The sequence below is a fragment of the Somniosus microcephalus genome, chromosome 11 (genome assembly GCF_052327205.1).
Source record: "Somniosus microcephalus isolate GS21.2 chromosome 11, FLI_Smic_1.0, whole genome shotgun sequence".
NCBI classification, from domain to species: Eukaryota; Metazoa; Chordata; class Chondrichthyes; order Squaliformes; family Somniosidae; genus Somniosus; species Somniosus microcephalus.
Genome location: NC_140997.1, coordinates 129,336,523 through 129,353,081, shown reverse-complemented (window position 1 = coordinate 129,353,081; position 16,559 = coordinate 129,336,523). Strand labels below are relative to the sequence as shown.

The following is a 16,559-nucleotide window of genomic DNA, read 5'->3' as shown; positions in this document are numbered from 1 at the left end:
AAATAAAACCAGGAGTGGGTGAGAAGACAAGGCAGTAACAAACAAAACCAGGAGTGGGTGAGAAGACAAGGCAGTAACAAACAAAACCAGGAGTGGGTGAGAAGACAAGGCAGTAACAAATAAAACCAGGAGTGGGTGAGATGACAAGGCAGTAACAATTAAAACCAGGAGTGGGTGAGAAGACAAGGCAGTAACAAATAAACCACGAGTGGGTGAGAAGACAAGGCAGTAACAAATAAAACCAGGAGTGGGTGAGAAGACAAGGCAATAAAAAATAAAACCAGGAGTGGGTGAGAAGAGAAGGCAGCAACAAATAAAACCAGGAGTGGGTGAGAAGACAAGGCAGTAACAAATAAAACCATGAGTGGGTGAGAAGACAAGGCACTAACAAATAAAACCAGGAGTGGGTGAGAAGACAAGGCAATAAAAAATAAAACCAGGAGTGGGTGAGAAGACAAGGCAGTAACAAATAAAACCAGGAGTGGGTGAGAAGACAAGGCAGTAGCAAATAAAACCAGGACTGGGTGAGAAGACAAGGCAGTAACAAATAAAACCAGGAGTGGGTGGGAAGACCAGGCAATAACAAATAAAACCAGGAGTGGGTGAGAAGACAAGGCAATAACAATTAAACCAGGCGTGGGTGAGAAGACAAGGCAGTAACAAATAAAACCAGGAGTGGGTGAGAAGACAAGGAATTAACAAATAAAGCCAGGAGTGCGTGAGAAGACAAGGCAGTAACAAATAAAACCAGGAATGCGTGAAAAGACAAGGCAGTAACATATAAAACCAGGAGTGGGTGAGAAGACAAGGCAGTAAGAAATAAAGCCAGCAATGGGTGAGAAGACAAGGCAGTAACAAATAAAACCAGGAGTGGGTGAGAAGACAAGGCAGTAACAAATAAAACCAGGAGTGGGTGAGAAGACAAGGCAGTAACAAATAATACCAGGACTGGGTGAGAAGACAAGGCAGTAACAAATAAAACCAGGAGTAGGTGAGAAGACAAGGCAGTAACAATTAAAACCTGGAGTGGGTGAGAAGACAAGGCAGTAACAAATAAGACCAGGAGTGGGTGAGAAGACAAGGCAGTAACAAATAAAACCAGGAGTGGGTGAGAAGACAAGGCAATAAAAAACAAAACCAGGAGTGGGTGAGAAGACAAGGCAGTAACAAATGAAACCAGGAGTGGGTGAGAAGACAAGGCAATAAAAAACAAAACCAGGAGTGGGTGAGAAGACCAGGCAATAACAAATAAAAGCAGGAGTGGGTGAGAAGACAAGGCAATAACAATTAAACCAGGCGTGGATGAGAAGACAAGGCAGTAACAAATAAAACCAGGAGTGGGTGAGTAGACAAGGAATTAACAAATAAAACCAGGAGTGGGTGAGAAGACAAGGCAGTAACAAATAAACTAGGAGTGGGTGAGAAGACAAGGCAGTAACAAATAAAACCAGGAGTGGGTGAGAAGACAAGGCAGTAACAAATAAAACCAGGAGTGGGTGAGAAGACAAGGCAGTAACAAACAAAACCAGGAGTGTGTGAGAAGACACGGCATTAACAAATAAAACCAGGAGTGGGTGAGAAGACAAAGCAGCAAAAAATAAAACCAGGAGTGCGTGAGAAGACAAGGCAGTAACATATAAAAGCAGGAGTGGGTGAGAAGACAAGGCAGTAACAAATAAAACCAGGAGTGGGTGAGAAGACAAGGCAGTAACAAATAAAACCAGGAGTGGGTGAGAAGACAAGGCAGTAACAAATAAAACCAGGAGTGCGTGAGAAGACAAGGCAGTAACATATAAAACCAGGAGTGGGTGAGAAGACAAGGCAGTAACAAATAAAACCAGGAGTGGGTGAGAAGGCAAGGCAGTAACAAATAAAACCAGGAGTAGGTGAGAAGGCAAGGCAGTAACAAATAAAACCAGGAGTGGGTGAGAAGACAAGGCAGTAACAAATAAAACCAGGAGTGGGTGAGAAGACAAGGCAGTAACAAACAAAACCAGGAGTGGGTGAGAAGACAAGGCAGTAACAAACAAAACCAGGAGTGGGTGAGAAGACAAGGCAGTAACAAATAAAACCAGGAGTGGGTGAGATGACAAGGCAGTAACAATTAAAACCAGGAGTGGGTGAGAAGACAAGGCAGTAACAAATAAACCACGAGTGGGTGAGAAGACAAGGCAGTAACAAATAAAACCAGGAGTGGGTGAGAAGACAAGGCAATAAAAAATAAAACCAGGAGTGGGTGAGAAGAGAAGGCAGCAACAAATAAAACCAGGAGTGGGTGAGAAGACAAGGCAGTAACAAATAAAACCATGAGTGGGTGAGAAGACAAGGCACTAACAAATAAAACCAGGAGTGGGTGAGAAGACAAGGCAATAAAAAATAAAACCAGGAGTGGGTGAGAAGACAAGGCAGTAACAAATAAAACCAGGAGTGGGTGAGAAGACAAGGCAGTAGCAAATAAAACCAGGACTGGGTGAGAAGACAAGGCAGTAACAAATAAAACCAGGAGTGGGTGGGAAGACCAGGCAATAACAAATAAAACCAGGAGTGGGTGAGAAGACAAGGCAATAACAATTAAACCAGGCGTGGGTGAGAAGACAAGGCAGTAACAAATAAAACCAGGAGTGGGTGAGAAGACAAGGAATTAACAAATAAAGCCAGGAGTGCGTGAGAAGACAAGGCAGTAACAAATAAAACCAGGAATGCGTGAAAAGACAAGGCAGTAACATATAAAACCAGGAGTGGGTGAGAAGACAAGGCAGTAAGAAATAAAGCCAGCAATGGGTGAGAAGACAAGGCAGTAACAAATAAAACCAGGAGTGGGTGAGAAGACAAGGCAGTAACAAATAAAACCAGGAGTGGGTGAGAAGACAAGGCAGTAACAAATAAAACCAGGAGTGGGTGAGAAGACAAGGCAGTAACAAATAAAACCAGGAGTGGGTGAGAAGACAAGGCAGTAACAAATAAAAGCAGGAGTGGGTGAGAAGACAAGGCAGTAACAAATAAAACCAGGAGTGGGTGAGAAGACAAGGCAGTAACAAATAAAACCAGGAGTGGGTGAGAAGACAAGGCAGTAACAAATAAAACCAGGAGTGGGTGAGAAGACAAGGCAGTAACAAATAAAACCAGGAGTGGGTGAGAAGACAAGGCAGTAACAAATAAAACCAGGAGTGGGTGAGAAGACAAGGCAATAAAAAATAAAACCAGGAGTGGGTGAGAAGACATGGCAATAACAAATAAAACCAGGAGTGGGTGAGAAGACAAGGCAGTAACAAACAAAACCAGGAGTGGGTGAGAAGACAAGGCAGTAACAAATAAAACCAGGAGTGGGTGAGAAGACAAGGCAGTAACAAATAAAACCAGGAGTGGGTGAGAAGACAAGGCAATAACAAATAAAACCAGGAGTGGGTGAGACGACAAGGCAGTAACAAATAAAACCATGAGTGGGTGAGAAGACAAGGCACTAACAAATAAAACTAGGAGTGGGTGAGAAGACAAGGCAGTAGCAAATAAAACCAGGATTGGGTGAGAAGACAAGGCAGTAACAAATAAAACCAGGAGTGGGTGAGAAGACAGGGCAATAAAAAATAAAACCAGGAGTGGGTGAGAAGACAAGGCAGTAGCAAATAAAACCAGGAGTGGGTGAGAAGACAAGGCAGTAACAAATAAAACCAGGAGTGGGTGAGTAGACAGGGCAATAAAAAATAAAACCAGGAGTGGGTGAGAAGACAAGGCAGTAGCAAATAAAACCAGGATTGGGTGAGAAGACAAGGCAGTAGCAAATAAAACCAGGAGTGGGTGAGAAGACAAGGCAGTAACAAATAAAACCAGGAGTGGGTGAGAAGACAAGGCAGTAACAAATAAAACCAGGAGTGGGTGAGAAGACCAGGCAATAACAAATAAAACCAGGAGTGGGTGAGAAGACAAGGCAATAACAATTAAACCAGGCATGGGTGAGAAGACAAGGCAGTAACAAATAAAACCAGGAGTGGGTGAGAAGGCAAGGAATTAACAAATAAAACCAGGAGTGGGTGAGAAGACAAGGCAGTAACAAATAAAACCAGGAGTGCGTGAGAAGACAAGGCAGTAACATATAAAACCAGGAGTGGGTGAGAAGACAAGGCAGTAACATATAAAACCAGGAGTGGGTGAGAAGACAAGGCAGTAACAAATAAAACCAGGAGTGGGTGAGAAGACAAGGCAGTAACAAATAAAACCAGGAGTGGGTGAGAAGACAAGGCAGTAACAAATAAAACCAGGAGTGGGTGAGAAGACAAGGTCGTAACAAATAAAACCAGGAGTGGGTGAGAAGACAAGGCAGTAACAAATGAAACCAGGAGTGGGTGAGAAGACAAGGCAGTCACAAATAAAACCAGGCGTGGGTAAGAAGACAAGGCAGTAACAAATAAAACCAGGAGTGCGTGAGAAGACAAGGCAACAACAAATAAAACCAGGAGTGGATGAGAAGACAAGGCAATAACAAATAAAACCAGGAGTGGGTGAGAAGACAACGCAAGAACAAATAAAACCAGGAGTGGGTGAGACGACAAGGCAGTAACAAATAAAACCTGGAGTGGGTGAGAAGACAAGGCAGTAACAAATTAAACCAGGAGTGGGTGAGAAGACAAGGCAGTATCGAATATAATTTGAGCAGTTACTCCAAAAAAGTGGGAAAGAAGAGAAGATAGAGAAGCAGCAAGCAGGTGACAGGAAGTCTGGTTTTTAAAATCCAAAATTTTGTCTAGTCCTCCTTATTAGAGAGTTGGATGTTTCTGTATCTTTGGGATTTGGATGAATCCAGAAAATATTTTCTCCTCGCTGTCTCTCCAGGGCTGTGATTCCAGAAACGACTCCTGTGGAAACAACCCTCTTCGACCTGACTTGCAGTGACCCCGACTACTCCAATACTGACCTTTCATATACCATTGTAGCCAATGACAACTCTCGCTATAAATTTAAGTATCAAGCCGATAGTGTGAAGGTAAGCGACTGCTCTCTTCACAGGCCTGGAAATCGGGCATGGGGAAGGGGCGCTGGGGTCGTGGGTATACGCCTGCAAAATGTGTTGCCTGTGGTCGTAAGCCAGCTGCACATTGAAGGAGTTCAATCCCTTTCTACAGCTAAAGGTGGCAGGCTGGTGATGGAGAGAACACATTATGTGTGCAGTCAATGGCAACCTACACTGCAGTGAAGCCTTTGTCCTGCCTCTCTCTCTCAATATGGAAGGAGATCGAAGTGTTTCTCCCGATGTAGGGAGCCTCGGTGACCTCCCTGAAACATCTATGCACTGCGAACTGGGAGATGCTGCTGATGTCACCTGTTTCTGCCTGAAAGGAGCTCGTGGCATAAGAATTGAGTGTCATGGTGACTTGAGAAGAGCAGTGTCACTGTGACCTTGGCAGCCACAGACAGTTCCCAGGTTGAAGGTTCAGGTTGTGGCTGCAGCAGGTGACATGGCTCCGTGATACCCTCCTCGGTGAAGCGAAGGCACCTCAGACATTGCTCCTGAATGAAGTTGAGTTCGAAGAAGTGCTCCCTGAAGACCGCTTCTCCTGCTCTGTGGTGTCTTCCTTGCTGCTCCCTCTCGTCCTCTATTCCCAAAGGCAGCCCGACCAGACCACCCATGTTTGAAGCCAGACTGCCTGTGAGGCAAAGAGCAATGACAATACAAGAGCACCAAGACCTCTGCCTGTGCAGACACAGTGAACATTCAAGAGTGCGAGATGACGGCAAAAAATGCCCAGAAGTCAAACAGTAGCCAGAAACACTAAAGCAGCTACTAACCTGTAAGTCTTGCATGATCCCTTTAAATAGCGCTGGCTGGGGCGGCCTTCATGCTGGTTAGTGTCAGGTTGTGCTGAGCGAGTTCAGCACGTGGTGCACAAGGCACTGGGGCAATTCCAAGTGGAAGATGGGTCCTGCAGGAAGCTCAGCAGATATTAATTCCCACTTAGAATGGTTCTCTGCTGCCGCCAGCTCGAGATCCTCGACCAGTATGATGGAGCCCCATTTCCTGCTGCCATATTGGAGGCGGAGAAGGCTGCTTACTGCCTGAATAATGGGCGCTGTGCGGCCCAATTTCTAGGCCTGGGAGGGGGATTGAGTAATGTGTTCACTGTAAATGGAATCGCTTCCTGGCTCTCGTCCAGCTCCAGGCACAGCCTTCGGCCTCCATGGGTTATGATCCCGTAGGTGCTTTGATGGAGCACTTGCTGAGAGTGGTATTGAGTTGCTCTGCATCTTTGTGCCGCTGGGCCTGGGAGTGTTGTGGGTTCCCAGTGCTGTGGGCTCCCAGTGCTGTGCGCTCCCACTGCTGTGGGTGCCCAGTGCTGTGGGTTCCCAGTGCTGTGAGTTCCCAGTGCCGTTGGGTTCCCAGTGCTGTGTGTTCCCAGTGTTGTGGGTTCCCAGTGCTGTGGGTTACCAGTGCTGCGGTTTCCCAGTGCTGTAGCTTCCCAGTGCTGTGGGTTCCCAGTGCTGTGTGTTCCCAGTGCTATGGGTTCCAAGTGATGTGTGGTTCCAGTGCTGTGGGTTCCCAGTGCTGTGAATTCCCAGTGCCCAAGTTACCCAGTGAATTGCGTTCCCAGTGCTGTGGGTTCCCAGTGCTGTAGGTTCCCAATGTTGTGGTTCCCTGTTCTGTGGGTTCCCAGTGTTGTTAGTTCCCAGTGCTGTGGGTTCCCAATGCTGTGGGTTCTCAGTGTTGTGGGTTCCCAGTGCTTTGGGTTCCCAGTGCTGTGGGTTCCCAGTGCTGGGTTCACAGTGCTGTGGGTTCCCAGTGCTGTGGGCTCCCAGTGCTGTGGGTTCCCTGTGTTGGATTCCAAGTGCTGAGCAATCCCTGTGCTTTAGCTTTCCAGTTCTGTGAGTTCCCAGTGCTGTGGCTCCCAGTTCTGTTGGTTCCCAATGCTGTGCGTTCCCAGTGCTGTGCGCTCCCAGTGCTGTTGGTTCCCAGTGCTGTGGGTTCCCAGTTCTGTGTGTTCCCAGTGCTGTGGGGAGCAGTGCTTTGGGTTCCCATTGCTGTGTGTTCCCAGTGCTGTGGGCTAGCAGTGCTGTGGGTTCCCAGTGCTGCTGGGTTTACAGTGCTGTGGGCTAGCAGTGCTGTGGGTTTCCAGTGCTGTGGGTTCCCCGTGCCGCTGGGTTCCCAGTGCAGCTTGGTTCCCAGTGCTGTGGGTTCCCTGTGCTGTGGGCTAGCAGTACTGTGGGCTAGCAGTGCTGTGGATTCCCGGTGCTGTGATTTCCCAGTGCTGTGGTTCCCAGTGCTGTGGGTTCACAGTGCTGTGAGTTCCGAGTGCTGTGGGTTCCCAGTGTTGTGGGTTCCCAGTGCTGTGGGTTCCCAGTGCTGGCTTCCCAGCGCTGTGGGTTTCCAGTGCTGTGGGATCCCAGTGCTGTGGGTTCCCAGTGCTGTGGGTTCCCAGTGCTGTATGTTCCCAGTGTTGTGGGTTTCCAGTGCTGTGGGATCCCAGTGCTGTGGGTTCCCAGTGCTGTGGGTTCCCAGTGCTGTATGTTCCCAGTGTTGTGGGTTCCCTGTTCTGTGGGTTCCCAGTGTTGTGGCTTCCCAGTGCTGTGGTTTCCCAGTGCTGTGGTTCCCAATCCTGTGGGTTCCCAGTGCTCTGGATTCCCAGTGCTGTAGGTTCCCTGTGCCATGGGTTCCTTGTGCCATGGTTTCCCAGTGTTGTTCTTTCCCCATGCTGTGGGTTTCCAGTGTTGGGGATTCCCAGTGCTGTGGGTTCCTATTGCTGTGTGCGCCCAGTGCTGTGGTTTCCCAGTGTTGTGGGTTCCCAGTGCTGTGTGTTCCAAGTGCTGTGGGGTCCCAGTGCCCTGGGGTCCCAGTGCTGTGGGTTCCCAGTGCTGTGGTTTCCCAGTGCCCAAGGCTCCCAGTGCTGTGGGTTCCCAGTGCTGTAGGTTCCCAATGCTGTGGGTTCGCTGTTCTGTGGGTTCCCAGTGCTGTGTGTTCCCAGTGCTGTGGGGAGCAGTGCTTTGGGTTCCCATTGCTGTGTGTTCCCAGTGCTGTGGGCTAGCAGTGCTGTGGGTTCCCAGTGCTGGTGGGTTTCCAGTGCTGTGGGCTAGCAGTGCTGTGGGTTTCCAGTGCTGTCGGTTCCCAGTGCTGCTGGGTTCCCAGTGCTGCTTGGTTCCCAGTGCTGTGGGTTCCCTGTGCTGTGGGCTAGCAGTACGGTGGGCTAGCAGTGCTGTGGGTTCCCGGTGCTGTGTTTTCCCAGTGCTGTGGTTCCCAGTGCTGTGGATTCACTGGCCTAGAAATTCAGTTGCGTTCGCCAGCCATTAACGCCATAAGAGGGGTAGATTTCCAGCGCTAGGCACTTAGCGCCCAGGCGCAGGCCAGTCTGCGCCAATGCCCAACTTCAGTTGTCATTTAGCGCCGGCGCAAAGTGTTTGCGCCTGCTCAGCTGCGCGCAGCTTATGACGTCATTTCGTCGTGCAACGCTGTTTGTGCGCCCTAAACCGGAAATTCAGTGGCGCCCGCCCAATGTGGGCATGGCGCTGTTAAGAACTGTGAAGTGGAACGCAGCAGAGGCCCTGTGGGCCTCGGGGAGCGCTAATTAAAGGGCACTTACACTGAACTATAAAGGCCAGCCATTTTGCTGCAATGACTTTAGTGCTTTGGATTTCTGGACAGAGACCAAGGAGCAGACCTTACTGATTTGGGACAACATAGGAGAGGTATTTTTGGCTTCTGGCCAGAGCTTGGAAATTTGACTCTTTGTGATTTCACTGTTTGCAAGTTTATTATGGGGGCTGCATGGGGTTCCAACCCTCAGTTCCAGCATTATGTGCGAAGGGCTCGCAGACACTGTGTGAGAGGGGCAGCCATGCCTAGATGCAGAGGGGCCATCAGGCGTCGGCAACGTAGGCCTTACCCACTCAGGGAATACCGGCAGCAGGTGTCCTATCTCACCATGACTGCCGCGTATTGTGTTAAGAGGCTGCGCTTCAGAAGGGAGGTGGTTGCAGAGATCTGCCAGCTGCGTCACAGAGATCTGCATCCACAGCTGATGTGCAGGACGTCTCTGTCGGTGGAAGTGAAGGTCACGGTGGCTCTGAACTTTTATGCAAGTGGCTCCTTCCAAGCCACTGCAGGGGACATAGCGAACATCTCCCAGTTCGCCGTGCATCGCTGCATCCGGCAGGTCACCGATGCCCTTTTCGCAAGGAGACACCAATTCATCTCCTTCCCCATGACCCTAGAGAGGCAGGAGCAGCGTGCAGTCGGATTTGCCAGGATCGCCGACTTCCCCATGGTGCAGGGCGCCATTGACTGCACGCATGTGGCTATGCGGGCACCTATCGACAATGCCGAGGATTACCGCAACCGGAAGGGCTACCATTCCCTCAATGTACAGCTGGTGTGTGACCACAGGCAGCGCATCCTAGCTGTCAATGCCCGCTTTCCAGGAAGCAGCCACGATGCATTTATCCTGCGCCAGACTACTGTGGCTGACATGTTCGAGGCACAGCCTCCACCAAGGGGATGGCTTATTGGGGACAAGGGCTACCCTTTGTGCACATGGCTCATGACCCCGCTCCACGCGCCCAGGACCCCTGCGGAGGAGGCATACAACAAAAGCCATCAAGCCACAAGGAACATCATAGAGCAAACGATTGGCGTCCTGAAGCAACTGTTCCGCTGCCTGGATCGATCCGGCGGATCTCTACAGTATTCGCCGGATAGAGTCCCCCAGTTCGTCGTCGTTTGCTGCATGCTGCACAACCTGGCTATCCACAGGACTCAGGCACTGCCACCTCACGTTGGGCCACCACCTCAGGAGGATGAGCAGGAGGACCATGAGGAGGAGGAGGAGGAGGAGGAGGAGTACCAGCCCAGAAGGGAGCCACAAGGTCCAAGGGCCGTCCGCCGGCGGCTTATTGAACGACACTTCTAGGCCCCCTGTCAGGGAATGGCTTGTGGCAATGAACGCACCTGAATGCAGCCGCTCCGCAAGCCCTCAGCCGATTAACGCAACAACCACTTGAAACATGACACCTGGACAAGCTGAATAAATAAAAAGCTTTATTTAACAAACTCAGGGCCCTTCCCACATGAAACAGAAAAACAGACAAGACCCCCAAAAAACAGTGAAAAACATATCTCACTCCCACAACCTGGGGAGGAATAACAAAACTTGTCAATCCAATTGGCCTTCATCTTCGGCCTTTCCAAAATAAGCCCCCCGCCTCCAGAACACAAACACCCCCATATAAAAAAAACAGTTGCCGACACCCTCTACTTGGTGTGCCGAGAGGGCGAGTCCTTGTGCAGGCTTCTCCGGCCCCTGCCCGACCTGTTGCTCCGCCTCAACCTGGGCCCTGTGGGTGTTGGAAGGCTGGGGAAAGGCTCCTGAGGGCCGCAATGCATAACGGCAGATGCCCTTGGGGGTCAGCCTAGACGAGGTCCGGCCCTGGAGGGTCGGGCTGCTGACTGCTGCAGCTGTGGCTGGGCAGCATCAGTCTCTGCAGCAGCTCGTCGCACCTTGGCTGGGGGAGTGGCAGTGGCGGCTGCAGCAATGGGGGCAAGCTGGCTGATGCCAGGCGCTCGCTGGTCACCAGAGACATTGGCACTCGGCCGGGCTGGCACTGCAGCAAGCGCAGCAATCTGGTGGAGGCCAGACCGCTGTGCTGCAGCAGGGCGGCGGGTGCCCTGTCGATGCTTCCGTGACACATCGAGTGTGGCAGAAGTGAGTGCCCGAACTGCCCTGTTCTGTGCCCGCATCAGATCAGCCAGTGTCTGCACGGCATCACTCATGAACTCGCGACTCGCGTCCTGTGCTGCCGTGAGTTGGTCGACACCCCTGGCCTGTGCTGCCGCGAGTTGCTCGACACCCCTGGCCTGTGAGTCCCCGAAAGCGGCCACACTATGAGCCAGGGACTCAATGGCCTGAGGCAACTGTCCCACAACCCCCATGAACTCGTTGTGGCGCCGCTCGGAGGCCGCGGACATTTCATCAAGGAGGCGCACCTCCTGGGCGAGGACCGTCTCTGGACTGGAGGGCGGACTCTCCATCTGGGGAGAAGGCCGCCGAGCTGCCCGACCCTTCCCGCGTGCCTGGAAGCCACTGGGCCCAGCAACTGCCCTTCCCTGCAACACTTCCCCCCTCTGGGGAGAAGGCAGCCGTGCTGCCCGACCCTTCCCGCCTGCCTGGACGCCACTGGGCCCAGGAGCTGCACCCCCCTGCAACACTTCCCCCTGGCTCTCCTCCAGGCAAGACGTGTCCCCTCCATTGCCATCCCCTGGCGCGGATGAGGGTTCCCCCGATGTGCCGCCTTCCTCTTGGTCCTCGTCGTCCTCCTCTTCCGAGGGACTGGCACTCTCAGCTTCATGGACCTCCTCCTCACCAGCTGAAAGCAGGAAGGCACAAGAGTAGCTTTAGAGTGAGGACAGGGCATCAGCGAGGGAGGCATGAGTGGTGGCATTATGCGCATTGGTCGGACAGTGGCAAAGGATGTAGATCTGAAGCGCAAGGGGAACGAGAGAGGTCCAAACGGTCATGTCCTTACCATTGGGGCCCAGCACAGGGTCGGCATCTCCAATAGCAACGGGGCCAACCACCCAGCCACGCATGAGTCGAGCCACGCGCTCCTCCAGGTCACTGAGCTCCTGGAACTGGCCACGGCCTCCCCCGGTGACATTCCGGCTCTTCATATTCTTGGCCAGCTTGGCCTGCAAGAGAAAGGACGGCCTCTAAGTACAGTGTGTTGCCCTGTTGTTGTCTGCACTGCCTCCCATGGTCAAATAGCATGGCCAGTGTGGTGCCCTGTTGTTGTGTGCACTGCCTCCCATGGTCGAATAGCTTGGCCAGTGTGTAAAGTGCAGAAAGTGCTATTGATGATCATGCCAGTGCCATAGCTGCGGGAGGAGGGATGGCCATTAGGCCTTTGAGGTCCCTTTGCCCATAATGTGAGGTGCACATGCAAGGATGAGGAGGACACTGGAAAGGGTACTCACCCTGACCATCCGAGTGAGGTCGTTGTACTTCTTGCGGCATTGGTCCGCACTCCTGGGGACATCGCTGGTGGATGACACCCTGTGGGCGATTTCCCTCCAGGCTCTCCTGTACTGCCTCCTGGGAGCCTTCTTGCCACTGTCCGGGCACAAGATCTCTCTTCTCTTTTCAAAAGCCTTAAGCAGCACCCTCAAAGCATGCTCTGAGAAGCGCTGCGCTCGTTCACGGGCCTTCTGCATGGCTTCAGGCGCTATTTGGGTCCACCAGCAGTGTTCAGGCCTAGCTGCAGGGCTCCACTATCTAGGGCGTGGCAGCAGACAAAGTCGACCCTTCCCCCTTTAAGAGCTGGCCGGCGTCAGGGTGTCTGCTGTCAATCAAAACATGACCGCACCAGCGCTGCGCTCGGCCTTGGCGTTATCAGTCCGCACTGCCGGCTTAGCGCCTAAAGATAGGAGTGCAACGCCTGTTTCAGCGCTCGCCCAAACTCCTTGGCCAAATCTACTGAATTTCGGCGAAGTGGCCTACACTTTCCGGCGGGCGCTAACTTTAGCGCCCGCCTGACTTTAGCGCCCCAGAAGTGGCGCGACTGAATATCTAGGCCACTGTGCTGTGGGTTCCGAGTGCTGTGGGTTCCCAGTGCTGTGTGTTCCCAATGCTGTGGGCTAGCAGTGCTGTGGGTACCCAGCGCTGTGGGTTCCAACTGCTGTGGCTTCCCAGTGTTGTGGGTTCCCAGTACTGTGGGTTCCCAGTGCTGGGTTCTCAGCACTGTGGGTTTCCAGTGCTGTGGGATCCCAGTGCTGCGGGTTCCCAGTGCTGTGGGTTCCCAGTGCTGTAGGTTCCCAGTGCTGTTGGTTCCCTGTTCTGTGGGTTCCCAGTGTTGTGTGCTCCCAGTGCTGTGGGTTCCCAGCACTGTGTTTTCCCAGTGCTGTGGGTTCCCAGTGTTGTGGGTTCCCAGTGCTGCGGGCACCCATTGCTGTGAGTTCCCAATGCTGTGGGTTCCCAGTGCTGTGGGTTCACCGTGCTGTGGGCTCCCAGTGCTGTGGGTTCAGAGTGCTCTGTTTTCACTGTGCTGTAGCTTTCCACTTCTGTGAGTTTGCAGTGCTGTCGGCTCCCAATGCTGTGGGTTCCCAGTGCTGTGAGTTCCCAGTGCTGTGCGCTCCCAGTGTTGTGGGTTCCCAGTGCTGTGGGTTCCCAGTGCTGTGGGCTCTCAGTGCTGTAGGTTCCCAGTGCATTGAGTTCCCAGTGCTGTAGGTTCCCTGTGCCGTGGGTTCACATTGCCGTGGGTTCCCAGTGTTGTGGGTTCCCAGTGCTGTGGGATCCCAATGCTGTGGGTTCCCAGTGCTGTGGGTTCCCAGTGCTGTGGTTTCCCAGTGCTGTGGGCTCCCAGTGCTGTGGGTTCCAAGTGCTGTGGGTTCCCTGTGCTGTGTGCTCCCAGTGCTGTAGGTTCCCAGTGCTGTGGGTTCCCAGTGCTGTGTGTTCCCAGTGCTATGGGTTCCAAGTGATGTGTGGTCCCAGTGCTGTGCGTTCCCAGTGCTGTGAATTCCCAGTGCCCAAGTTACCCAGTGAATTGCGTACCCAGTGTTGTGGGTTCCCAGTGCTGTAGGTTCCCAATGTTGTGGCTCCCTGTTGTGTGGGTTCCCAGTGTTGTTAGTTCCCAGTGCTGGGGGTTCCCAGTGCTGGGTTCCCAGTGCTGTTGGTTCCCAGTGCTTTTGGTTCCCAGTGCATTGGGTTCCCAGTGCCTTTGTTTCCCAGTGTTGTTTCCTCCCAGTGCTGTGGGCTCCCATTGCTGTGGGTTCCCAGTGATGTGGGTTCCCAGTGCTGTGGGTTCCCAGTGCTGTGGGTTCCCAGTATTGTGGGCTCCCAGTGTTGTGGGCTCCCAGTGTTGTGTGTTCCTGGTGTTGTGGATTCCCATTGCTAGGTTGCCAGTGCTGTCGGCTCCCAGTGCTGTGGGTTCCCAGTGCTGGGTTCCCAGTGCTGTGGGTTCCCAGTGCTGTGGGCTCCCAGTGCTGTGGGTTCCCTGTGTTGGATTCCCAGTGCTGAGGATTCCCTGTGCTGTAGCTTTCCAGTTCTGTGAGTTCCCAGTGCTGTGGGCTCCCAGTGCTGTGGGTTCCCAATGCTGTGCGTTCCCAGTGCTGTGTGCTCCCAGTGCTGTTGGTTCCCAGTGCTGTGGGTTCCCAGTGCTGGGTTCTCAGCACTGTGGGTTTCCAGTGCTGTGGGATCCCAGTGCTGTGGGTTCCCAGTGCTGTGGGTTCCCAGTGCTGTAGGTTCCCAGTGCTGTTGGTTCCCTGTTCTGTGGGTTCCCAGTGTTGTGTGCTCCCAGTGCTTTGGGTTCCCAGCGCTGTGTTTTCCCAGTGCTGTGGGTTCCCAGTGTCGTGGGTTCCCAGTGCTGTGGGCACCCATTGCTGTGAGTTCCCAATGCTGTGGGTTCCCAGTGCTGTGGGTTCACCGTGCTGTGGGCTCCCAGTGCTGTGGGTTCAGAGTGCTCTGTTTTCACTGTGCTGTAGCTTTCCACTTCTGTGAGTTTGCAGTGCTGTCTGCTCCCAATGCTGTGGGTTCCCAGTGCTGTGCGTTCCCAGTGCTGTGCGCTCCCAGTGTTGTGGGTTCCCAGTGCTGTGGGTTCCCAGTGCTGTGGGCTCTCAGTGCTGTAGGTTCCCAGTGCATTGAGTTCCCAGTGCTGTAGGTTCCCTGTGCCGTGGGTTCACATTGCCGTGGGTTCCCAGTGTTGTGGGTTCCCAGTGCTGTGGGATCCCAATGCTGTGGGTTCCCAGTGCTGTGGGTTCCCAGTGCTGTAGGTTCCCTGTGCTGTGGGTTCCCTTTGCCATGGGTTCTCAGTGTTGTGGGTTCCCAGTGTTGTGGTCTCCCAGTGTTGTAGGTTCCCAGTGCTGTGGGTTCCCAGTGCTGTGGTTTCCCAGTGCTGTGGGCTCCCAGTGCTGTGGGTTCCCAATGCTGTGGGTTCCCTGTGCTGTGTGCTCCCAGTGCTGTGGGTTCCCAGTGCTCTGGGTTCCCAGTGACTTGTGTTCCCAGTGTTGAGTGCTCCCAGTGCTGTGGGTTCCCAGTGCTGTGGGTTCCAAGTGCTGTGGGTTACCAGTGCTGTGGTTTCCCAGTGCTGTAGGTTCCCAGTGCTGTGGGTTCCCAGTGCTGTGTGTTCCCAGTGCTATGGGTTCCAAGTGATGTGTGGTCCCAGTGCTGTGCGTTCCCAGTGCTGTGAATTCCCAGTGCCCAAGTTACCCAGTGAATTGCATACCCAGTGTTGTGGGTTCCCAGTGCTGTAGGTTCCCAATGTTGTGGCTCCCTGTTGTGTGGGTTCCCAGTGTTGTTAGTTCCCAGTGCTGGGGGTTCCCAGTGCTGGGTTCCCAGTGCTGTTGGTTCCCAGTGCTTTTGGTTCCCAGTGCATTGGGTTCCCAGTGCCTTTGTTTCCCAGTGTTGTTTCCTCCCAGTGCTGTGGGCTCCCATTGCTGTGGGTTCCCAGTGATGTGGGTTCCCAGTGCGGTGGGTTCCCAGTGCTGTGGGTTCCCAGTATTGTGGGCTCCCAGTGTTGTGGGCTCCCAGTGTTGTGTGTTCCTGGTGTTGTGGATTCCCATTGCTAGGTTGCCAGTGCTGTCGGCTCCCAGTGCTGTGTGTTCCCAGTGCAGTGGGTTCCCAGTGCTGTGGGTTCCCAATGCTGTGGGTTCCCAGTGTTGTCGGTTCCCAGTGCTTTGGGTTCCCAGTGCTGTGGGTTCCCAGTGCTGGGTTCCCAGTGCTGTGGGTTCCCAGTGCTGTGGGCTCCCAGTGCTGTGGGTTCCCTGTGTTGGATTCCCAGTGCTGAGGATTCCCTGTGCTGTAGCTTTCCAGTTCTGTGAGTTCCCAGTGCTGTGGGCTCCCAGTGCTGTGGGTTCCCAATGCTGTGCGTTCCCAGTGCTGTGTGCTCCCAGTGCTGTTGGTTCCCAGTGCTGTGGGTTCCCAGTTCTGTGTGTTCCCAGTGCTGTGGGGAGCAGTACTTTAGGTTCCCATTGCTGTGTGTTCCCAGTGCTGTGGGCTAGCAGTGCTGTGGGTTCCCAGTGCTGCTGGGTTTCCAGTGCCATGGGCTAGAAGTGCCGTGGGTTTCCAGTGCTGTGGGTTCCCAGTGCTGCTGGGTTCCCAGTGCTGCTTGGTTCCCAGTGCTGTGGGTTCCCTGTGCTGTGGGCTAGCAGTACTGTAGGCTAGCAGTGCTGTTGTATCCCAGTGCTGTGATTTCCCAGTGCTGTGGTTCCTAGTGCTGTGGGTTCCGAGTGCTGTGGGTTCCCAGTGTTGTGGGTTCCCAGTGCTGTGGGTTCCCAGTGCTGGCTTCCCAGCGCTGTGGGTTTCCAGTGCTGAATGATCCCAGTGCTGTGGGTTCCCAGTGCTGTGGGTTCCCAGTGCTGTATTTTCCCAGTGTTGTGGCTTCCCAGTGCTGTGGTTTCCCAGTGCTGTGGTTCCCAATCCTGTGAGTTCCCCGTGCTCTGGATTCCCAGTGCTGCAGGTTCCCTGTGCCATGGGTTCTCTGTGCCGTGGTTTCCCAGTGTTGTGGTTTCCCCATGCTCTGGGTTTCCAGTGTTGGGGATTCCCAGTGCTGTGGGTTCCCAGTGCTGTGAGTTCCCAGTACTGTGTGTTCCTATT

The 16,559-nt window shown here is 53.3% G+C and overlaps 1 protein-coding gene across 1 annotated transcript in view; it reads left to right on the top strand.

Annotated features, from left to right (window-relative positions):
* LOC147110883 (cadherin-related family member 4-like) overlaps positions 1 to 16,559 on the top strand; it is a 331,517-nt gene that overhangs the window by 172,323 nt on the left and 142,635 nt on the right. Inside the window, exon 9 of the mRNA XM_085999974.1 lies at positions 4,828 to 4,978. Within this exon, the coding sequence (XP_085856100.1) occupies positions 4,828 to 4,978 (151 nt within the window). The remainder of the gene's footprint in view (positions 1 to 4,827; positions 4,979 to 16,559) is intronic.